The 21,638-nt window shown below is 60.1% G+C and overlaps 9 protein-coding genes and 1 non-coding gene across 10 annotated transcripts; 5 read left to right on the top strand and 5 right to left on the bottom strand.

Moving 5' to 3' along the window:
* Window positions 1-207: 207 nt before the first annotated feature.
* Window positions 208-1,119, bottom strand: GGTG_06656 (hypothetical protein; the record flags this gene model as incomplete). The annotated part of the gene is made up of 2 exons (XM_009224476.1): window positions 540-1,119; window positions 208-214 (listed from the first exon to the last, which is right to left on the bottom strand). The coding sequence occupies exons 1-2, from the start codon at window positions 1,061-1,063 to the stop codon at window positions 208-210; spliced, it is 531 nt and encodes a 176-aa protein (XP_009222740.1). The 5' UTR covers window positions 1,064-1,119.
* On the bottom strand, window positions 355-450 carry GGTG_20131. The gene has a single exon. It is a non-coding gene; the product is annotated as a tRNA-Ala (tRNA).
* A 725-nt stretch (window positions 1,120-1,844) lies between the features above and the next one.
* Window positions 1,845-4,039, top strand: GGTG_06655 (hypothetical protein; the record flags this gene model as incomplete). Its single annotated transcript, XM_009224475.1, has 3 exons — window positions 1,845-2,315; window positions 2,416-3,180; window positions 4,028-4,039. 3 exons carry the CDS (start codon window positions 1,845-1,847, stop codon window positions 4,037-4,039), a joined length of 1,248 nt encoding a protein of 415 aa, XP_009222739.1.
* A 976-nt stretch (window positions 4,040-5,015) lies between these two features.
* Window positions 5,016-5,570, top strand: GGTG_06654 (hypothetical protein; the record flags this gene model as incomplete). Its single annotated transcript, XM_009224474.1, has 2 exons — window positions 5,016-5,250; window positions 5,353-5,570. 2 exons carry the CDS (start codon window positions 5,016-5,018, stop codon window positions 5,568-5,570), a joined length of 453 nt encoding a protein of 150 aa, XP_009222738.1.
* GGTG_06652 (hypothetical protein) lies at window positions 5,537-9,979 on the bottom strand. The gene is made up of 5 exons (XM_009224472.1): window positions 7,196-9,979; window positions 6,968-7,111; window positions 6,678-6,889; window positions 6,355-6,598; window positions 5,537-6,278 (listed from the first exon to the last, which is right to left on the bottom strand). The coding sequence occupies exons 1-5, from the start codon at window positions 7,611-7,613 to the stop codon at window positions 5,914-5,916; spliced, it is 1,383 nt and encodes a 460-aa protein (XP_009222736.1). The 5' UTR covers window positions 7,614-9,979; the 3' UTR covers window positions 5,537-5,913.
* GGTG_06653 (allantoate permease) lies at window positions 8,181-9,950 on the top strand (the record flags this gene model as incomplete). Its single annotated transcript, XM_009224473.1, has 3 exons — window positions 8,181-8,560; window positions 8,641-9,388; window positions 9,471-9,950. 3 exons carry the CDS (start codon window positions 8,181-8,183, stop codon window positions 9,948-9,950), a joined length of 1,608 nt encoding a protein of 535 aa, XP_009222737.1.
* A 162-nt stretch (window positions 9,980-10,141) lies between the features above and the next one.
* On the top strand, window positions 10,142-12,314 carry GGTG_06651 (U3 small nucleolar RNA-associated protein 15). Its single transcript, XM_009224471.1, has one exon. It carries the CDS (start codon window positions 10,242-10,244, stop codon window positions 11,943-11,945), a length of 1,704 nt encoding a protein of 567 aa, XP_009222735.1. The 5' UTR covers window positions 10,142-10,241; the 3' UTR covers window positions 11,946-12,314.
* A 178-nt stretch (window positions 12,315-12,492) lies between these two features.
* Window positions 12,493-15,883, top strand: GGTG_06650 (hypothetical protein). Its single transcript, XM_009224470.1, has 2 exons — window positions 12,493-13,762; window positions 13,842-15,883. The coding sequence occupies exons 1-2, from the start codon at window positions 12,685-12,687 to the stop codon at window positions 13,904-13,906; spliced, it is 1,143 nt and encodes a 380-aa protein (XP_009222734.1). The 5' UTR covers window positions 12,493-12,684; the 3' UTR covers window positions 13,907-15,883.
* GGTG_06649 (2,4-dichlorophenol 6-monooxygenase) lies at window positions 14,015-16,115 on the bottom strand (the record flags this gene model as incomplete). Its single annotated transcript, XM_009224469.1, has 4 exons — window positions 14,015-14,778; window positions 14,866-15,613; window positions 15,705-15,850; window positions 15,929-16,115. The coding sequence occupies 4 exons, from the start codon at window positions 16,113-16,115 to the stop codon at window positions 14,015-14,017; spliced, it is 1,845 nt and encodes a 614-aa protein (XP_009222733.1).
* Window positions 16,116-16,987: 872 nt separating this feature from the next.
* GGTG_06648 (hypothetical protein) lies at window positions 16,988-21,462 on the bottom strand. Its single transcript, XM_009224468.1, has 2 exons — window positions 20,534-21,462; window positions 16,988-20,453 (listed from the first exon to the last, which is right to left on the bottom strand). Exons 1-2 carry the CDS (start codon window positions 20,767-20,769, stop codon window positions 17,414-17,416), a joined length of 3,276 nt encoding a protein of 1,091 aa, XP_009222732.1. The 5' UTR covers window positions 20,770-21,462; the 3' UTR covers window positions 16,988-17,413.
* Window positions 21,463-21,638: the final 176 nt, after the last annotated feature.

The raw sequence follows: 21,638 nt of genomic DNA, 5'->3' as shown, positions 1-21,638 counted from the left end.
TTGTGCTTGCGCATCTCTATTCTCGTTCAGGGCAAAAGAGGCGAGAGTGCCAAATGATAGCTGAGAGGCCCAACCAAGGGGCGAAAAAAGAAAACAGAAGGCAACAGGCATGTTCCTTTGGAACAAGCCGATATTGCGAGTTAGGTTCCGGAATGTCGACCATATGTGCTTGTCCGAAATCGATGCCAGTGCAGCAGATCATGATTGCTATCTGCTGCGTAATTTTAAACTGCGTGGGGGTAAGGAAGTCATGCTTGGGCTAAAAAAAAAAAAAAGGATGTCCAGGCAATGGTGAAAATGACCAGACAGTCAAGAGCAGCCGCCCTGAGTGACTTGGGCAAGCAGCAAAAGAATTGGACAAACAGGGAATCGAACCCCGGACCTTTCGCAATGCCGCTGCAGATGATTCTACAATGCGAAGCGAACGTTATACCCCTAAACCATTCGCCCACAAGTTGTTGATGTGCTGCGGGGACATATGCCTCGGTTATCAGCGGGGCGGGGTGGTGAGGGGTATTGTAAATTCGTAACTCGCATACCTCGACGACCTTCGCGACGCAACAGCGGCCATGAAAGAAAGGTCAAAGACATCCGAGTGACATCGATACTCGGCGGTCAGGTCAAACCTCTCTCCTGCATCTTGCACACCGAGATTCCCGAGTGCATTGTTGGGCTTCGCCGACTTTTTTGTCTGGTGGTGTTGAATGAATGTGTGCTCTGCAGTACCATTGCAGACAAACCAGCTGGCCCGGCCCCTCCCGCCTCCCGCCACCAAGAATGCTGTCTGGGCGAGCTCCACCAGGCCGCCAGGCGCTCCAGCCGGAAGCTTGTCCAGGCGCCAAAATGGGGCCAACTGCAGAGGCCCAGGCCACAGCCGCCACGACATTCGCCTGGAACCCCTCTGGAAGGTGGAATTGTGCGTTGGAAAGCACAGCGGTGGATCGCGTGCTCCACGGCAGCACCAGTATGCCCAACACATGGAGATTCGAGGTTGGTCAGGAACGCCTGCAGATTGAGCTCGTTGCTCGGCTCCATAAAATATGGTCGGAAAATCGGACGACATTCATGAGAAATCCCCATGTTTCCCACTCGTAATGCAATCGGTGTCTTGGAAGGGCGCATGAGCTGTGAGCGGCGGGTGATTGCTGGCAATCGGCTGCACGCCTGAGACATTGACGGCAGGCAGAGGGGAAGCGACGTTGGGCCCCACTTGGGCCCCACTTTGATGCTGGCTGTGCTTGATCCTTTGAGTAACATGTCCGCAACAGCGGACATTGAGCCACAATGGAGAAGCAAAAAAACAAGCAGCTGCACCTCGAGAGAGCCAATGGACCATAACAGCCGCTGCCGCCCCCTTACCGCCCCTAGTCCTGGGCGGGCGCCAGATCGAGGCGCTGCGGGTGGGGTCGCATTGATCGCGGCCTGCGGACTTGCAGCCGACCTGCTCACACGAATGGGTGCCGACGTGTGTCCCCCAGGCGCCTGGGTACGCGTCTTCGTGGTGGCACCCTGGATTGACGTTGGTCAGGCAGACAGGCACTGGCTGTTCCAGTCCTCCTCAGCTGAGCAGCTGACGGATTGAAATAAAGCCCCGTGGGCGCCAGGCACTCAACGTTCCTGCAGCTCGTGACGCTTTCTCTCTAGCCTATCGCTCCGGCCCTTGTTTTTGAAGCCCGACCTAGGTCAAAACGGCTGTGCCTGGATACCTTAATTATCACCGCGTTTCTGCTTGTCACAACCTCAGCGACGGCTGCCCGTTCGAGACGCCCGAACGATTCGCACAGCTGTCCTCCCAGGCAATATCCAACCCCAGCCTTTCCTCCTTCCAACATATCGCCCCTGCAATGTCGCCCACATCAGCAGCCCCGTCGCCCGCCCCGCGCGCCCCTCGCGATGATGTTCATCACGGGCTCAAGGAGCTCAGCAGCGCGCTCGAGATAGGGGCCACCGATATCAAGGGGAGCATTAATCCGGAGCCCCTGGCCATCCCCCAGCCCGGCCCAACCGCCACATCCTCGATCTCGGAGAAGGTGTCTGAGGAAACCGATCCCGCGGCGGCTGCGGCGCCGCCTCGGCCGTCGCCCAGTGCTGTCACCACGTCGGCGTCGGCCCAGCCAACCACTGGCCAGGCCAGGCAACGGCTCCGGCTGGTCGCGACGGACAAGTCAAAGCTCTTTCTTCCTGGCCAGCCTCGCATCAGACTGGAGCCTGCGGCTCCTAGCACAGACAACGAGGATCGTGTACTGGAGTATCTACGCGAATCGCACCTCACCACCGAGTTGGACGGACTGCTTCCTTATATGAAGTATATCTTTGTAAGCGCTGCTTTTTGCTGTGGTACCAAAGCTTCTGACGACGCGTGTCGTGGCGGGACTGCTTTGCTGATGCACCGCCTTCGGCTCCTTTGTCCAACAGGTCCAGACTCCGGCCCACAAGCACATAATGCCGCTGCACCACCAGAAGGCCCACGGCCGAGATGTCATTTTGAATGAGCACCCAGGGCTGCACCTGGTCTGGTACTACGATCGCATCTTCATCAAGCCCATACCGGCCTACATGTACAGCCGGGCCTTTTGGGACTACATTTCGAACGCGGACCCCAAAGTGTACCAGGCCTCGCTGGGCTTCATACGCTCCTACTACTATCTCATCCAGTTCGAGACCGATTTCAGCCAGGCCTGCAAGATTGGCCTGATCCCCAAGATTCCTACGCCCCCGGCCCCAGCCTTGCCGGGAGGGGACGCAGACCCCAAACATCCAAGCTACGAGGAGTTTTGCGCCTTCATGGAGTCCTTCGTGCCAGACATCGAGGACACCGACGTCAACTACCGCTTCGGGTACGGCGAGCTGCGCCTGACGCGTATCAACAAGACCACCATGTTCTTCAAGCGCAAGATGGCATACTTCCACATGCTGCCGCAGTGGGGGTCGTACCTGCAGCACCTGCTGACGCCCATCATCACCGTCTTCGCCATCCTGACCGTCATCCTCAACGCCATGCAGGTCACGCTCGCGGCCCACGAGGTCGGCCCGGACACCGTCACGGACAACTGGAAGCCGTTCGTCGGCCTCTCCCTCTACCTCCCCGTCGCTGTCATGATACTCATCTCCATCCTGCTCGCCTTCCTCCTCGGCGGCGTCCTCGCCATGGGCTTCAAGGATCTCGTCTGGGCCAAGACGGTTAGGCACCGTCGCAAGCACGGAAACCTGCAAGCCGGGGAGAAAAGCTATGGAGTGATTTGGTAGTATTGAGGTGGTAGCGATGATTCTTTGGACTTGGCAGGCGGGAAGGATGTAATGGGCTTTGTTTGGACACGACCAGTTTCCAAAAGAAAAGAAAAAATCTTGGATACCAGGGGGCTTTTTGGTTTTTCTTTGTCCCCCCACCATGTAACAACGACACAGCTCACGATAACCTCATCGGGCGATTTCAGATTTCAGCACTTGCACCAGTTTCAACAGCCTCGTTTGCATTTGCGGGGACCGCGCTCCAGGTCGACGACACATGCAACTGGCGTGACGCCCGCATTCATCACGCCCCCATCAGATGGCGTCGCAGTCCGGGCTGCAGCTAGCGATATTTCGGACCAGTCGGCATTCGACTGCGTAGGTAGTTAGCTGCGTGTGCGTCTCACAAGCCGCAACTGCAGGGCGGGGTGCGAGCTACCGACGCCTTGGCTAGGCAATTCGCAGAGTTTTCGATCCGTCGATGTGCCTACCCGATGCGCGATCCCGAGTCTGGGTGAAATACGCGACTGGGCGTCCACGAAAAGGCTCTGGATCTCAAAGGCGTCAGTCTGTGTTTTTTTCCCGTCTAATATTGGTACCTAGTTACTGCCTCCGACAAACAAGCACGGAGGCTCGGCACTTTTGCGTCATCGCTGCCACCGTCCGGGACGCCCAAGCCGGGTGATTCGGTTGGCTTTCTCAAGAGTGTTTGTGGTGATTTGTATTTTGTCGGCTACGACGACGGCGGTGGCTTAGGAGCTGCCGTGGCTAGGCTGACACCACCAGCTTCTTTGCTTAGACTTCGCGCTAAGGTCAGGGGCAGACGCCCCCGGCTACGCGGGAAATGCGCCTCCCCACACCTCCATTTTTTCAGGTGATTATGGAGCTCTTCCACTGCGGTTGGTCTTGTCCGCATCTGGAGGTGTGGGGATAGGCCAACACTCGGCAGAGCTCTTTGTCCTTCTTCTTTCTTTTTCTCTCTCTCTTCCCGCGTCCCTAAAACCCGAATACCCATCTGGGGAGATTGCCTCGTAGGGGTTCATTGCATGGGTTGCACACACCAGTTCGCACGTAGGGACGTGCTAGCCCGTCGCGCGAGTGAGGTCTACAAACAGGCTAGACAAAATAGTGCTTAGCCCGGGGTCTGGTCCCCACGGCAGCCCTTCCGCCAGCCGGCAATGACAGATCATGTCATGGACGCAACAAAAGCAACACCAAATATGGCTTGGCCCTAAAAAAAGCATACGAGGAGGTCGTCCGTGCCCACGTCCCCCAGAAGACACTTGTGTCTTGCTACGAGCGCCTCGGCGCGCCCTCCCGTGGCGAGACGGGCCGCCAGGAGGGTCCCAGATCTGCCTAGATCTGGCATCCAGAGCCGTGTCACTGAAGGATGGCCCGATGTCTTAATTTGGGTTGCGGACGAGCAATGTTAACGCCAAGGAGCCATTCTATAAGTTTGACCCCGCCGCCATTCCTCGAGCATGGTCGGTGTTTGTAGATCCCTCGGACAGAAAAAAGCAAACTACCTTGACTACGCCCACCTTCGTTGTCTCGATCCCTCCTAGTGTCCAGACCAGGGAGCTTTCCCCTACAACATAAACAAAAAGGAGACGCAGCCAGCTGGCCCGCGGCCACTACTAGGAAGCGAACTCACTCCATATCTATTCTTACCTTCCTTCCCGTCACACTTTCCTTCTTGCAAACCACTCTTTCACCAAGCCAAAAACGACATCGTCAGCTATAACGAGAAGCCACATAACAAAACCAACGCAACAGGAAGAAAAAAAATGCGCGTCTTCTCAACTCTCGTCCTGGCGGCGGTCACATCCGCGGCGGCCGCCGACGACGTCGGCTCGCTATTGTCCCAGATCCCGGCGTGCGCCTTCCCGTGCTTCGCCGAGGCGTCCAAGTCGTCGGGCTGCTCCCTCACCGACTACAAGTGCATGTGCAACAACATGCTCCAGGTGCAGAACGCGGCCGCCAACTGCCTGACCACCAGCTGTCAGGTCGACGATCTGGCGAGTGAGTACCTCTTTTTCTTTCTCTTCTTTCAACACTCATTTTGGCTGTAACAAGATGCGGCATAAAAGAGTACTGACAAGTTGCAAACCCCAACAAAAACAGAGCTGGCAACCATGAGCTCTCAGCTCTGCCAGGCTATCGCGGGGACGAGCGGCACCGCCAAGGCCACCGGCGCCGTGGCGACGGGGAGCACCGCCGGCACCGCGTCTGGCGCCGCCGCCACAGGCACCGCTCCCACGCCAGCGGGCGCCGGCCGGTCCGTCGCCGCCGTGGGTGTGGCGGGCCTGGCGGTTGTCGCCGCTGCTGCGCTTGTCGCATAGGAGACGTGCGTGTGGTTTTGTTACGAGTAACATGAGGTTTTATGTTTACCTAGCCATCAAGAGGTATTTTTTTTGGGATATCTTTCCGTTGCTTCTGCAGTTTTCACTTTCTGTTCTCTTTCCAAAGCAACGGCCCAAGCCGGAATATACGCGTGGCGCGTCCTTCCTACAACATTCTTTTTTTTTCTCAAGTTCCAACCGTTTGACTGCATATTCCCCCAACACGTCGTGTCGTCATAGAGACACGGACAGATATGTCTCGCAAATCTAGTTATTCTAATCTGGTTGCTGGTTCAGTGTGCTTGGAAGCCGCAAGGAACTCAAATTTGATTGCCAACATTCCTCACCCACTTACCCTCCTCTTCCAGTCCTCCTTGACCCGGTCCAGTATCCCTTCTACAGTGAGGATGTCGAGCGCGGTGCCGGCGAGGGCCTTGCCGGACCGTAAGCACCGCTCAAAGGCGTCCCTGGTGCCGGCTGACTCGGCGAACTGCGGGTTGTGTGGGCCGTTGGCCTCGCCGGGGGCGTGGATGGAGAAGCCCGGGTGCAGGCTCGGCAGCGCGTGGCTGACGTCGCCCTGGTCCGTGCTAGCCATGGTGCGGCCCGCGGCCTCGTCCACGTCCGGGTCCGTCGGGATCGGGTGCGGGGGTGAGAGGGCGTTGAAGTGCTTCGTGTACGAGGCGCCCAGCACGTGGTTGGGTATGTGATCTAGTTATAGGTATAGGTCAGTCTGACGAGTTGCCCGAAGACGTGATCTCGACTGATGAGCTCATAGGTTCGGTACCTTTGTAGGACCGTCGCTCCGTGATTTTGACAGTGGCACCGGTTGCCGTCGCCCCGGCCTTGAAGCAAGCCTCAGCTTTCTTTTTCAAAACACCGAGCCTCGCCTGCGTGCTGGCGCGCACGACCCATTCCGCCGAGGTGTAGGCGTGGATGATATTAGGCCGTAGGCCGCCGCTGGTGATGCATGTTTGTATCACGTCCCCAGGCATGATTTGCTGCCGCAGGACGGACACGGCGTTGTAGGCCTGGTTGCTGTCGTCAGCAACTTGATGTCCTGCAGGTAAGCGCTGATATCAGCTTGTACCCCATGGGGATGCTACTCGCCGTCACCATGGCATCGAGGGCGTTGATGCCGAGCCACGGGTTCGCGGCCGCGTGTGCCTCGCGCCCAAAGTATTCCACCTTGTAAAAAGTCAGCGCAGACGTGTGGACCAGGGCGCTATCGAAAGTCTTGCCGGGGTGGGCGATCAAGCTGACGTCGACGCGATGGTCCTTGTAGGCACCAGCTTCGAGTAGCCTGATCTTGCCTCCGCCACCTAGAGGCCGCAGATGGTGGTGAGCATCCATTCCATCCCAGAGTATGATGGCTGTGGGTGGTTTGAAGTCGGGTTTACCTTCTTCCGCAGGCGTGCCAAAGATGACGACCTTGCCGCCCAGATCACGGCGGGTGATCATCTCGGCCGTGGCCAAGGCTCCTGCTACCGAGGCGCTCGCTATCAAGTTATGGCCACATGCGTGGCCGATGTCTTTGAGTGCATCTGGTATTTGCCCAACAGCCCTCTCCTTTGATCAGCCTGCCGTCGCCTACAAGTCCCGAAAGAAAGATGCATATTCGCGCTAACCCATCTCCGCATTGAACGACACGACAGGACCCTTCTTGCCGCTGTCGAAAACGGCGACCCAGGCAGTGGCCATGCCGTAGGCCGAAGGCGTGACCTTCCAGCCGGGCCTGGAGGCCATAAACTTTGTCAGGGCCTTGTGTGCAACAAACTCCCTGTATCCAGTCTCGGGCGTGTCGTGGATCTGCTTGTTGATGGGCCACAGCTCGTCAGTGATGCCGTCAATGAAGCGACTGACATCACCGATGAGCCCTCGACCAGCAGCATCGTCTCCGAGATGGGCATCTTCCGGAGAGACCAGGACGTAGTCGTCCTCAATCAAAGACATGTCGTCAGTAGCGCCGGGCTGTTGTTCTGATGGGAGACCTGGACTGCAATTCTCACGAAAGTGAGGGCTGAGAATGGGACGGACCGGGCGCATTCCCGAGTGGTTGTCGATTCAAGCTCGGATGATGTGGTGTCGCTCAATGACGAGGTGTCTGCCCCGCTGATGTTACACGGGCACCCGTCTGTGGGTGGTCACTTCCAGAGTGCCCTGACACCCTCCATCTCGTGATAGCCGAATGTGCCTGTTGAATTTGTCGTCCCCTGTGTCATGTCATGCAAAGGCGCAAGGTTAGCGCCAAGGCCAACTCCCAACGGGGCTTCCTAGCAGCTTGATAGCTATCAGCCTGGGCTGGCCGCGCAATTCCTCCAAACTTCTATGTTCATTGAACTTCGTTGGGGTCCAGTCAGAGGAGAGAGCGAAGCGAAAGCATAAATCGTGGAACTCGGAAATCCAGGACGTTTGCCCGCCAAGAGTGACAGTCCCAGAGCGTTTTTTGAGTCAGTTGGATCGGCAAATTATCTCCATGTTCTGGCCAGGAATACAACGAAGGCCAGGCTGCTACCGGCCAGTATGTAATGATCACTATGCCGCCGCGTTGTCGCTGTGCTAGTCAATCCGTGAATCCTGCAAGACTCGCATCCCAATAGGTGGACATCAACCATGGAGAAAAAGGACCAACATGAGACCGCAACGGAGGCTGCGAGGCCGGCTTCCAAGTCCTTCAAGGGAGGGAGCAGCGGATACCAGGCCAGAGCTGCTGGAGCATCTATCAGCGCCAGCGACATCGAAGACGAGGCGGGGAGCATCGCTGCAAAAGCGCTTAGCTACGGAGACCCGGACCCCGAGAAGTCGCGCCGTGTCCTGAGAAAGCTCGATACTTACATCCTCCCGTGCCTCTGCATCACATACTCCCTGCAGTTTATGGACAAAGCATCGCTGTCGTACAGCTCTGTCTATGGAATCATCCAAGACACCCATCTGACTGGCCAGGATTATTCTTGGGCATCATCAATCTTCTTCTTTGGCTTCATGCTTGCCCAGTGAGACCCGACCCTTTTTGTCAAAAACAAACATGGCCGAGGTATAGCCTCGTGTTACTCACGCAACGTCTATCAATTAGATATCCGGGCATGGTTATCATGCAGAGATTCCCAATCGCCAAGTTCCTAGGATACAGCATCGTCATCTGGGGGTTCGCTTTGATGGCAACAGCAGCCAGCTCGTCCTTTGTCGGACTTGCCGCGGCGAGATTCGTACTCAGAATGGCCGAAGCAACCATCACGCCGGGCTTTGTGGCCATGACCAGCATATGGTGGACGCGCCGCGAGCAGGCCGGCAGGTCGGCGCTGTGGCTATCTTTTCTCGGCGTGGGCGGCTTTGTCGGGTCGCTTGCCATTTTCGGCATCGGCCACATCCACGGTAGCCTGTCCTCGTGGCGGTACATCTTCCTGATTCTGGGGTCCGTCACCGTAATGTGGGGATTCGTCTTCCTGTTCTTTGTGCCCGACGGCCCGGCGCAGGTGAGGTGGCTGAGCGCGGACGAAAAGGTGGTGGCGGTCCAGCGGGTGATCGAGAACAGGATGGGGACCAAGAGCAGGAGATTCGTCAAGGCGCAGGTCGTCGAGGCACTCACGGGCCCCAAGGTCATCGTCCTTGGGTTGCTGCAGTTCGTTATCGCCACCGCAGCGGGAGGCTTCTCCTTTGGACCCCTCATCATCTCTGGCTTCGGGTTTGACCCCCTACAGACGACGCTCATGATGCTGCCGTACACGGCCGTCCAGGTCATCTCACAGTTGGGCTGTGGGCTGCTAACATCAAAAATCCCCAACTCCCGGCTGCATGTTGCCAGCCTAGCCATGTTGCCGCCAGTGAGTTCAAATCGGCAGGCAGGACTGAAAGCGGTCATTTTGCAAACAGCCCAAGTCCCAGACTAAATCATAATCCTCCCAGATCGCCGGCACGATTCTCATTTCACAGCTGCCAACCGAGAACAAATGGGGCCGCGTGACAGGCTTCTGGGTCCTCGGATTTCACCTGGTGGTCTTCACCATCGCTCTTGGGCTGCTGGGCACAAACATCGCCGGCAGCACCAAACGTTCCGTGGCGCTTGGCTGGTCCTTTGTGTCCTTCGGCGTCGGCAATATCGCCGGGCCGCATTTTTTCAAAAGCTCAGAGGCACCCGTCTACCAGAGCGGCATCATCTCCATGCTGTGCAGCTTTGTCCTCGCGCTCATTCTCGCACAGATACTGCGTCTCATGTGCGTGGCGGAGAACAAAAAACGCAACAGGGAGCTGGCAAGGAGGAGTCCGGACGAGATTGCTGAGCTCAAGCGCATCGGCGACCGACAAGGCTTTGAGGATGTCACTGATAAAGAGAACGTAAGTGATCAGAGTGAGTCACCCTTGTCTGGGAGAAAGACCGCTCGCTGATGGTTCGTAGTTTATGTTCCGATATGCCTTGGAAGCCGCTAGCGGTTGCTCAGGAGTGGGCGGATTGGCGCTGCGCGTCAGGACCCTGTTAGTGGAGAGCACGCGAATTAGCGCAGGTGGAGATAGGATGCAGCCATTTGACCAATGATTTTGCACCAAGGCACCCCCACAATGGCGGTGGAAAGCAGCAGAAAAAAAATATCTTGAGCAACTGTAGAGAGCGCCGTAAAGGTTCCATGCGCCAGTTGTATTTCCAGTCTCGACGTCAAGCCACGCACCAGCACCAGCACCATGGCGGCCGAAGTTGTGCCACTAGAGCAATTGAAGTTGCCTGCGGGCCCCTCGCCCGTCACGGCCGAGCAAAAGTACTGGAAGTCCTTTAAGAACCAGAAATCGCACACGTCGACGGCGTCATGGCCCGTCTCGCACATCAGCTTCCCCGCCCCGACGGGCTCCTACACGTCGACCTCGTCGACGTCGGCGGTCAAGAACAACGACCTGTTCGCCGTCACCGCTGGTCCCCGTGTTGATGTCTACAGCATCCGCCGCCGCGAACCGCTCAAGACCATCGGCCGCTTCGACGCCGCCGCCCGCTGCGGCGAGATCCGCCCCGACGGCCGCGTCCTCCTGGCCGGCGACGACACGGGTCGCATGCAGGTCTTCGACGTCGCCGGCTCCAGCCGCGCCGCCGTTTTGCGCACGTGGAACATTCACAAACAGCCCGTCTGGGTCACGAAGTGGTCGCCGCGCCCCGCCGACCTGACGACGCTCATGAGCTGCTCCGACGACAAGACGGTCCGCCTATGGGACCTGCCCTCGGCTGACCCCGTCCGCACCTTTGTGGGCCACCAAGACTACGTGCGCAGCGGCGCCTTCATGACCGGCCCTGCTGGTGCCGGCGGCGGCGGCAACATCCTCGTCACCGGCTCCTACGACTCGACCGTCCGCCTGTGGGACGCCCGCGTGCCCGGCCCCGCCGTCCTGACCTTTGCCCACCAGGCCCCGATCGAGGCCGTCCTGCCGCTACCCTCGGGCACCACCATCCTCGCCGCTTCGGGCAACTCCATCTCGGTGCTCGACGTCGTACACGCCCGCCCCATCCGCACCCTCACAAACCATCAAAAGACCGTGACATCGCTCTGCCTGGCCAGCAATGGCCGTCGGGTGCTCTCGGGAGGCCTGGACGGCCACGTCAAGATATACGATGCTGAGTCGGGTAACTGGAACGTCTCGGCTAGCATCAAGTACCCCTCGCCCGTCCTGTCGGTGGCGGTAGTGACTGCGGGCGCCGCCGCTTCCGACCGTCACCTCGCCGTCGGCATGGCCTCGGGCCTGCTCAGCATCCGCACCCGCCTCACGGGCGCCGCGGCCGACCGGGCCCGCGAGCTCGAGGCCGCCAGGACCGCGACAGACATTGCAGACCTGCGCTCGGGCGACGCAGCCCGCGAGAAGAGGAAGCGGAACGCCGCGCACTCGCTCGCGCTAGACAAGGCCGGGCTGTCCGCCGACTTTGTCATTGGCGACACGGCCGTGACGGCAAAGGGAGGCGCGGCAACGGGCGGGCGCAAACGGCGCAGCGCCAAGGAGCCCCGGTGGCAGCTGGACCTGCGGCAGCAGCGCTACCGGCAGGCGCTGGACCGGGTGCTGGACCCGGCGTCGCCCGAGGCCAGCCGGTCGGCGGTGCTGTCGTGCCTGACGGCGCTGCGGCACCGCAGTGCGCTGTCGCACGCGCTTGAGGGCCGCGACGAGGAGACGGTGCAGCCGGCGCTGCAGTGGGCGTGCCGGCACATCGTAGACCCCCGCTACGTTTCGGTCTGCGTCGACGTCGGCCTGCACCTGCTCGACCAGTACGCCGAGTTCGCGGACCGGTCGCCCGAGCTCGAGAGGGGCTTCCGCAACCTGCGGAACCAGGTCGTGCGCGAGGTCGAGAGGGCCCAGATGGCCTGTCAGACGGGCGGCATGCTCGAGACGCTCCTGGTCAGCTCCGAGTCCTAGAACGACGCGGGCGCGCGGGGACGCGGAGCCAAACACAAGCCCAAGCCCAAGTCCTACCATAGGTACGGGGCATACGTCGGTGGTGTTTAGCAGAAGCCCTCTTGTGGGCGGAATGTTTTGTATTTGGTACCCCTTTCGTTCTAGAGGTTTATACCCCAATATTCTTTTGGTCTTGTCTCAATCCTCCCCGGTTTCCTATTGTTTTTTTTTCTTTCTGTTTTGCATTGCGTCGGCGTTGCGCACTGGGAACGGTTACATAAAAGGTGCCAACTGATAGCTCAACGTTATATTCTTATTCACCCCTTTCTGAGTACGCCTCCTCTTCTCGCTTTTGATAACGTAGTCTCTGAGGCTCCTGTCTGCCTAGCGAACACAGCTATCGATGTCAACAGGTATGGAACCCCGTATGGACAAGTGGAGATCCCTTATTAGGCTAATCAGCTGTGTAGGCGCGCTCCATCTTTCCCCGTATGGAGGTAGGCTGATTGGCATGCTTATGTAACATCACCCTCGTACCGCCGGACTGCCCGCGGGCATTCCCGGGCCCACGACGTCAATACAGCCGGAATCTAGCCATCTGCTTACGCGTTGACGCAGTCTGCCAGCCGGTCTGGTGACTTGTCTAAGCCCCTTCAAATGCGTCTTTTTGCCCATCCTCATTAGGGGAGGTTTCTTCACTGGTAGCCAAGCACCAACTGCGGCGTGTGCTAAGGCGACCAAGAGCCGATTGAAGCTTGGCATGATCTACAGAGTCTCGCCGCGAGGAGGCTTAAAGAGCAGTGATCGTTTGAGCTACAACCTGGTGGCGTCAAAAGGTATGCACGAGTGCCCTTGTGCCCCTCCAGCAACCAGGCTACGCGCGGACACGATGAGCTTGGATCCAGACAGCAGAACACAAGACGGGCTGTCCCCGACGGTGGCGTCCTCGCCACCCCGCGCGCCGGACCAGAGGCCCCCGCCGCCGGCCTACGCCGAGGCGGCTGTAACGACAGGCGCCCGCAGAAGCAGCGGCGCCGACGCCATCGTGCCGCCCGGCACGCTCTACCTGGCATCGAACCAGATCTACCCGGGCGACGACACGGGCTCCTCGGGCGCATCGCCGCTGTACGAGCTCTCGCTCGCCGTCAGCTTCCTGAGGGACCGGACCAGCCCCGTGCGGCTCGAGCGACTCGAGTACTCTGTGCGCCAGCGGCTGCAGCACGACCACCCTGAATTCCGGCAGGAGGCGGCGGGCCTGCCGCCCGGCGTCTCGGTCCGCCGCAGGCACATCTACAATCTGGCGCCCGCCCCCCCGCGCAGCGTCGGCGGCAGCGGCGGCGGCGGCTACGCGGCCGACCCCGAGGTGCGCGCCGCCCTGGGGCCCATCTCCGTGTCGGATCGGCGGTCGTCGCTGGTTGGGTCCGGCGGCGGCGGCTGCCAGGCGTGGCGGCCGGCCAGGAGTGGAGGAGGTGGCGGCCGCGGAGCGGAGCTGCTGTTCGAGGCGCGACCCGAAGGCGGTGGCCACGGCCGCGTCCACAGGGACGATAGAACGCTGCAGTGGTTCGCGTACGGCCAGTGCGCGCCCGACGGGGAACACGCTAGCGATGGTGGTGATGGTAGTGGCGATGGTGGCAGCGGTAGCAGTAGTAGTAGCGGCGGGGGCATGGGCACGGGCTGGCTGGTGGCGCGCGAGGACCAGGACGAGGCGGAGGGGCTGTACCGGCTCGTGGTGCTGGCGCCGCTGGGCCGGCAGGCGAGGGACGCGCTCGTGGCGGCGTGGTGCTGCCGCATCTGCGGCAACGTCGTTGGCGGGAGGGGCAGCACCGGCCTGGCCAAGTGTGAGTTGAGAACCCACCCGGATTTGCTCTTGGCCTTTTACGAGACTTTTGCTGACATGATTTTTTTTTGTCGTGATAGTTAAACGCGTCATGAGCATCATCAAGCCACCCGAGTCGATTACGCTGAAGCAGAGATACCACTAGTTCCTCATGATGAAGATAGAAAAATATGCGGATATGCATTCATCGAACCGCATTCTACCATGTCCCAGCACCGTCCCATTCGTTGTCTTCAGTCCAGCCCCGCGTCCACTACCTCGACAGGATGGCCCTCAGCACCTCGTCCAGCTTCTTGGTGGCCCAGGCCTCGTCGCCCTTGAGCTCGCGGCACCGCCAGGCCACGAAGCGGTCCGGGCGCGCCAGCACGCAGCCCGACTCGCCGACGGCGCGGACGCGCGCCCAGTCGAAGTAGACGTCCTCGAGGTCCTGGTCGTAGCCGACGGACACGACGCGGACGGGCACGCCCAGGGCCTCGGCCGCGGCCTTTGCGGCCGCCCTCCAGGCCGCGGCGCCGCCGATGCCCGTGAGGAGCAGGAACCCGCCCTTGCCGGCCAGGTCGATGGTGGTGACGGGCTCGCCCGGCTCGGCCGTGTTGAGCCAGACGTGCGGGAGTCGGCGCCCCGGCCGGGTGCTAGGCGTGTAGTAGAGCACCTCGTCCGGGTTCTCGGGCTCGAGCGAGAGGTCGCCCAGGTCGGCGGCGTCGTCGGCCGCGCACACGGCCGAGGAGCCGACGCCGGCGTAGCGCTGGTTCATCTCGATCCCCAGCCCGTGGAACTCGTGCTCCGAGTTGGCGATGGCCCACTGCAGGTCTGCGCGCCGCTTGCGGCCCGCCGGCGTGTCGGCCGCCAGCTCGGCCAGCGCGGCGCGGCGCTCGTCGACCGTCGGGAGCAGGTGGCCCAGCGCCGTGAAGACGTGGTTGTGGTCGCGGAAGCCGTCGTTGGCCCGCTTGACGATGCCCTTGCCCACCGGCTGCCGCTCGGGCGTGTACGTGTCCAGGAGGGCGCGGCCGGCCTTGCCTGATTTGTTTTTTGGGGGGTTTCTGTGTCAGCTAGTGCGCACCGGCCACAATCCCAGGTACTATGCCATCCTGCTGCAAGACCTACCCTGCATCACATATGCCAGCTTCCAGGCCAGGTTGAACGAGTCCTGGATGCACGTGTTGGACCCGAGGCCGTTGAAGGGCGGGTGGCGGTGGACGGCGTCGCCGAGGCAAAAGACGTTGCCCTTCTGGTACGTCGACGCCACGATCTCGTTGACGGTCCAGGTGTTGACGCGCACAATCTCAAAGGGCGTGTCGTCGCCGATGGTGGCGCGCACGCTGCGGCCGTAGTCGTCCATGCTCGGCCGGTTGTCCATGGAGTAGCCCGGGAGCGGGAACAGGATGAACATCCACTCGGTCCAGGGCTTGACCATGCGCACGACGGTGAAGAAGGCAAAGTCGGTGTGCTCGCGGTCCGGCTGCATGACCCAGTGCAGGTTGCCCGTGCGAGACTTCATGAGGTGCGACAGGTCGGCGCGCACCAGCACGTTGATGGCGGGCCCACCGCCGGGGCTGCGCACGAGGGGCAGCCCGAGCTGGGACACGATGCGGGACCGGGCCCCGTCGGCGCCCATCAGGTAGCGCGCCTCGATGGCGTACATCAGCCCCGTCACCCGGTCCAGCACCGTGGCGGTCACGCCGCCGCCGCCGCCGCCGCCGCCCGCGTCGGAGCCGTGGTCGACAAAGGTCTGGAACTCGGTGTCCCACCGGATCTGGAACCCGTTGAGCGTCGCGTGCCGCACCAGCTCCGGCTCCAGCAGCGTCTGCGGCAGGTCGACGGGCAGGCAGGGGCTGGCGCGCTTGTACTCTCCCTGTGTGGGCGGGGCGTGTCAGAGCATGAAAAATGTGGTCACGGTAGGGATGGGCGTCCCGTCTCCGCCCCCTCCGTCTTGCAAAACTCACTCTCCGCTTCGGGTCGTTGCCCCACGAGTGTATCCGGGCGTACTCCCTCCCGGCCATGCTGTGACACCAGCGCGTGTGGATCATCGAGTCCCCCTTGGTCGCCAGCTGCACGCACTTCTTCTCCAGGCCAATGTCCCTCAGGCATTCTATCGTATGTATAAGTCAGTCTAGTATAGTAGAATCGCAATCCTCGTGACAACTACAAAAAAAAAAAAAGCACCCACCCAGGGCGGCCATGTTGGTGATGTGCGCGCGCGGCGTGTCGGCGCTCGTAGAGTTCATGTCGACGATGATGCCCTTGATGCCGTACGACGTCAGGAAGCATGCGAGCGACGCGCCGGCGGGCCCCGCGCCCACGATCAACACATCCGTCTTGATGGTGGCGGCGGGGGTTGCCGTCGCTTCTGCCATGGTGATTAGTGGTGGTGCTTCTGCGAGGTTGCCTGTGTGTGCGTTTGTGTATAATCCAACTTGGTGGCCTCGACTTGGGCAACACTTCTTCTCAGGATAGCAGGTGGTTCACCGAGACGTGGAGGAAATGGAAGAGAACGCGAGACGTCCGTCAAAACTTCAGCAGCGGGTGGCGTTATTAGACCCGCGTCACGGCCCCAGCCCGGCAGGGTAGCATCGTCCATGATTTATTTTCTTTCCCCCGTCGTCTTCGAGCCCCCTCCCTGCCCTACCCGCCATGGCTGTCCGTCCAGGGAGGGCGGTGCTTCCGAGTAAAGACCCGAGGTGAGGGGCACTAGGTACCCATCTCTGCCGAGAGCACAGGCTGTGTGGGCTTGCGTGCGTTCTGTGTGGTGTCGAGCCTTGGCACCGGTCATTGCGGGGTGCTGTTTTTTTTTGCCTACAATAGGGGGCCAACCTGCTGAGGCTGTCTTGACTAATTCAGTCAGGGACCCCGCCAAAGCAAGCACGCGCGCTGCTAACAAATATTTGACAAATTCAGCCATCTGCAGCTCTCGTAGCTGGGCATCGACCATGGAAGAAGATGACCAAACCCCGTGAGTCTTGTTTTCTTGTTCCAGTAGGGCGTTTGATTCTTTTTTTTTTTTTTGATTCTTTTTTTGCTCCCCTTTCCCGGTGCTTCGGCCCAATGCAACCGACTACACCTACGTGGCTATTGTCTTTCGCACATGGCCTGATGCTGGGGCTCGAGGCGACGTCAGACAAGCAAATTCCCCGCACCGACTCGCTATCGTCGCAGTCCGAGTCCTGGAACTCCCTCTATTTCCCTTTTCGAGCCTGGACGGGCAATGCTCAACGGCAGCCCACCGCCAATCGAAGGCATTGATGTTGTTTGCAGCATCTTGATCGTCGCAATAAGGGGGCTGGCGATCACCCCTGATATTGAACTGGTGTCACGGGAAAGAAAAAAGGACATATACCCATTCGCATTTCATCGTGCCATGTGCGTCTAGCAGTATATAGAAGAGGCCCTTTCGTGTTCTCCACCCAGATTATTCCACCCGCATTACATCGCAAAGTCCCGACCCAAACAGGAGGCAAAAAAAGAAGACGAAAAAAAGACGATTGGTAGTAATACAGCAGATCTGCAACAGCCATAGTTGCAGCAACGAAACGAAACAAAAGATCTGGCGGAAGAAAAAGAAAACCCGGCTGTCTGGACATCTTCGTGAAAGTTTTCTCGAGATCGTAAATCCAATGATAGAAGTAAATAAGAATAAAGCATGGCAATCAGTTCATTAGTAGCCCCCGCCGTGTCTCCGCGCCCTCCCGGCGCCAAGGTCGATGCGCTTCATCTCCTCCATGAGCGCCCAGTCGCCACCGTTACCGCCATACGACCCGCCCGGCGCAGGTAGCGCCCCGCTCATGACGGGCATGCCATGGTCACCTCCGTCGCGGTAGCTCGACGAGCTGTATCCCCCACCGCCGCCGCTTCCCATGGGGATTTTGGAAGGGATCGGCGGGGCGCCGTTGCTCGAGTATCCGCCTCTGTTACCACCACCGCCGTTGTAAAGAACAAGCGGTGCGTGGTTCTCGCTCTGGTGGAAGTCGTACGTGCTTGCGCGCTGCATCGAGCGCGGCGGCGCGCAGCTGCCCTGTCGGTAAGGCTGCTGCAGCGGCGCCAAAGGGGCGCCCCCACCAGGGGACGTGCTGAGAGCCATGGTAGACCCACGAGCCTGGACAACCTTCTTCTGGAATCTGCGGCCTGCTGAAGGCGACGTGTCACCACCGTAGCTTGGCAGAGCCGATGTGCTGGAGCTCCCGTTGCCGTACGTCACCAGTGAGGACTGAGGCTTGACCGCCGCAATCCTCAGCTGCCTGCGCCCCGACGTGCCGATGGGCAGCGAGCTGTCCGAGGCCCTCGCGTTCTGGGCAGGTGGCTTGGATTCCCGCGGCTCCGGCTCCGGTGCCCACGTGTCCATGGGCAGGTGGTCACTCGGATCAATCTCACGGCCGTCGTGGCCGATGATCTTGCCACTCTTCTCGTTGAAGTCTGCCCTCTCCTTGTGTCTGTCTTTGACAGCGCCAGCCGACATGTGGGGATTAAGCTCGTCGAACGAATCCGGTGCGAACGGAACCCCCGACAGACGCCGGTGCGGCTCCATCAATGGCGCTGGGCTGACTGACTTGCGCCGTATTGTGTGCTGCTGCTGAGGCACGCCTGGCATAGGAGACATAGACCGACGATGCGTGACGGCATGTTGAGCTGGCAGCGGTGACATGGACCGACGGTGGCTGACAGTATGCTGACCTGGTAGGGGCGACATGGACCGACGATGACTGACGGCATGTGGCGGCGCAGGGGAGGGAGCTCTGCTATTCGAGTAGCCAGGTGGATGTCCGTGCTCATACGCCATGGGCTGGGGCGATGTGCTAAAATGCTGCGTTGAGCTCTCTTGGTTGTACTCAATCATCTGCCTCCCACGCGTGGGCGTGTTCATCTCAGAAGCTCTTCTCATCTCGTGCCGCCTGTCGTCATTCATTCGAGAGGATAACTCAAGGGCGAGATTGGGGTCAACTCCGGGGACCAGCGCAGCAGGAATGTCGGCGGGGACTACATGGCCACCCGGGCTGCGCTGCACGTAGTGGTCTTCCGTCTCACTCCGGTACTCTATTTGGCGCTGGGCGGGAATGTTGTGATGGTTTGATCGCGGGTTTTGACCGGGGCTGCTCTGATAGTGGTCTCTCGACGCACTACCAGAGTACATCTGAGACGAGCCATCGTGGTGATCCATATATGGGTTCGCACCAGGGCTTACTTGATTATTAACCATGGGGTTCGGACTAGGGGTGCGCTGATGGCGATCCCTCGTATACCCGTCCCTAGGGTAGGACGAATCCCCGTTGGAAGTGTATGCGCTGGCGCGTTGTGTGCCGGGCGAGGTGGACATCTCGTGGACGTAGTCGTTATTGGAGTACTGCCGGCTGCGCGACTGTGGCGGCGCAGCTGGCGTCGGGCTATAGTGCCCAGAAGCGCTGTTCCTGCCACTCAGGTTTAGCGGTGCAGGTGTGTCGTATTCGGGCTCATTATATTGCAGGAGAGCCTGTGGCGCCCGTCCGCTACTTTTCCGGAATGTAGTCGTCGCAGCGGTAGGCGATTCGGGGTCGTCCTCGACCGTTGGTTGCATCGATCGGTGGTGAGAGTCGTATGTGGGGTGAGGGTCATAGACTTGGTCGAAAGAGTGGTGTCGTGGGGGCGGAGGTTGATGGCCAGCGGCTTCATCTGGATATTGGAGCCCGTTGGAAGGCGGTGGTGGAGCAGAGTCGTACGGCCTGTACGTGGGCCGCCCGGGGTATGATGCCTGGCCTACGGACTGCCTATGCGCCGTCCGCAAGACGTCTTGCCTCATTGTCGGCGGCGTACCTCTCTGAGCGCCATCGAAGTTACTTGCCCTATAAGCCATGTCGGTCGCGACGCTGCTGCCCCTGCTCCGGTGGACAGGCGGCGGAGGCGGTCTGTCCTCGTCAATGCTGGCGTGGCGTGGAGGCTCCATGGGCGGCAAGCTCCGCTGGACATAGGGGTCGCGATCCCCATCGAACGACGACCGTGGGTCTTGGTGATCATACGACTGGGAATGCGACTGGGAGTAGGAGCTGGAGTATTGCGGCCGCTCGGCCACCACTCCATAGTCGGGCTCGTCGGGCCTCACGGCATACTTGTCGTGTCTTTCCGAAGTGCGCGGGTGTTGGCTCTTTTGGGGCTGCTGTTGCGGTGGGGTGTTGTAGGCGGAGGGCGGCGCCGACGCTGGGGAGTTGTGGTGGCTGCTCTGATGATATCTGCTGGACTGTGGTGGCGGGGTGCTGTACTCGATGGGCTGCATGGGCGACTGCTTTGGCATAAACGGCGCCAGCCCGTTAGGCTGCTGCCGCGGCGGTGTTTGAATCTGGTCGGGCGCGGCGGCCACGGCGGGTGCTGGACCGTTTGGTGGTTCTGATGGGAGCGGCCTGCGCTTGGGGGTAGTGAGCACCTGCTGCGCCGGGGGCGCAGGGACATCGGAATCAGGACCCGCCATGATAGCTTTGGGCTTCGCCACTGACTTCTCGGGCTTGGGCCGAGAATCGTAAAAGGTGATTTCGAGTCTGATCTCGCCTGCATATCTGCTGCGGCAGTTCAGTGTGTGCCAGGTGTCACTCTGACCGCCGCCGGTGACGATGATATCGCGCAGGTCGATCCATGTCTCGCCTATCAGATCAGTCTTCTTGTCATCGTTGAACACCGACACCTTCAGCTGGTAGTAGTCTGGGCAATCGTGCACTGTAAACCGCAGCTCTTGGTCCCTAAGAATCGGCGCATGCCGGGTTAGTCTCGGTTGGTCACAGCGCCCATGGAAAGCCGCGCAGGCAACAATCTCACTCACCATTTCGGCGTTTGGCCTCCGCGGACGTCTGTCGTGGTCTTCCTCGCCTCCTTGCCCAGTCGTGCCGCGCAGTACGGGTCCTGCTTGCCAATCGTCTTGCGGTTGGGCAGGTTCTTGGCCTTGTCGACAATCAGAACCAGGGTACCGATCTCGGGACCGTCGATCGTGCTGTCGGAGAAGATGCCCGAGGTATGCATGCTGTTAAGCGGGTGCGGCTGCTTCTTGAGGGTCGCCATCTTGCTCTCATGGGCTTCCCGAGGCCGGGGGTGCTGCGGCGGTGGTGGCGGGCGTTGTTGTGCGGTGGGCGTCGCTTTAGGGGCGATTGTTTACTTGGATCTTGCCCGTTTTCGGTTGCCGGGACTCGGCTGCCGCTGCGGCTGGCGGGCGGACAAGGGTTTGAGAAGGGCGGAAAAGACACTCTATGTCATGATCAAAGGAGCGGCAGGGTCGTGTTTCTTGAGGGCGGATGTCCAACAAACGCGATCCCAGGGCCAGAAATGAAGAGGAACAAAAGGTCGAAGAGGAACTGGGTTATCAATGTCCTGCCTCAACCCGCAATGGCAGCTGCAAGTCGCGACGTTGAAGTGGAAGGCGTGGGTGCCGCAGTAACAGCTGGGGACTGATAAATGTGGGCATGGGCAGGCGCTTTCCAAGGTGCTTCCCAAAATGGGGGGGCTGGCTCTGGATTGGGTGGCCGGGAGTTCCTAGTCAGGGCGCGCCCCACCGGTCTCTGCGGTACGTGCAGGAGCGAGGGAGGCACCAGCGACGGATCTTACTGTGTCTAGCTAACCTGGCCAGAGTAAACAAGAAGGTTGGATGGGGTGGTGGCACGCAATCCCGGATCCAAGGCGGCGTGCATAGTTCGCTTCCAGAAGGGCAGATACAATATTGAGTGTCGCCGAGGCCACCCCCCGTTTTATTGCACGAGGTCGGTGCCATGTTGCTTCGGCCCGTCGAGGCGGTGTCCCTTTTAAGCATTGGCATTTCATTTCTACACCTTGACCAGACGATCCCAGAAGTCCGCGTTTGAAACACGCCCGCGCAATGCTCAGTGGACAAGTCAGGATGGACAAGACAGATGCCGTCGACTGCGCATGCCTCTGAC

Source organism: Gaeumannomyces tritici (assembly GCF_000145635.1).
Source record: "Gaeumannomyces tritici R3-111a-1 unplaced genomic scaffold supercont2.3, whole genome shotgun sequence".
Classification (NCBI taxonomy): domain Eukaryota; kingdom Fungi; phylum Ascomycota; class Sordariomycetes; order Magnaporthales; family Magnaporthaceae; genus Gaeumannomyces; species Gaeumannomyces tritici.
Note: the sequence above shows the minus strand (reverse complement) of the source record. Positions and strands in the feature narration are given on the sequence as shown.

Coding starts and splice junctions, on each gene's coding strand:
- GGTG_06648 (XM_009224468.1), bottom strand. CDS start 20,769: ATGGCGACCCTCAAGAAGCAGCCGCACCCGCTTAACAGCATGCATACC. Junction 20,454..20,533: donor GGAGGCCAAACGCCGAAATG/GTGAGTGAGATT, acceptor GCCGATTCTTAG/GGACCAAGAGCTGCGGTTTA.
- GGTG_06650 (XM_009224470.1), top strand. CDS start 12,685: ATGATCTACAGAGTCTCGCCGCGAGGAGGCTTAAAGAGCAGTGATCGT. Junction 13,763..13,841: donor CAGCACCGGCCTGGCCAAGT/GTGAGTTGAGAA, acceptor TTGTCGTGATAG/TTAAACGCGTCATGAGCATC.
- GGTG_06651 (XM_009224471.1), top strand. CDS start 10,242: ATGGCGGCCGAAGTTGTGCCACTAGAGCAATTGAAGTTGCCTGCGGGC.
- GGTG_06652 (XM_009224472.1), bottom strand. CDS start 7,613: ATGCGCCCGGTCCGTCCCATTCTCAGCCCTCACTTTCGTGAGAATTGC. Junction 6,890..6,967: donor TGGCACGCCTGCGGAAGAAG/GTAAACCCGACT, acceptor TGCGGCCTCTAG/GTGGCGGAGGCAAGATCAGG. Junction 6,599..6,677: donor CCCTCGATGCCATGGTGACG/GCGAGTAGCATC, acceptor GACAGCAACCAG/GCCTACAACGCCGTGTCCGT.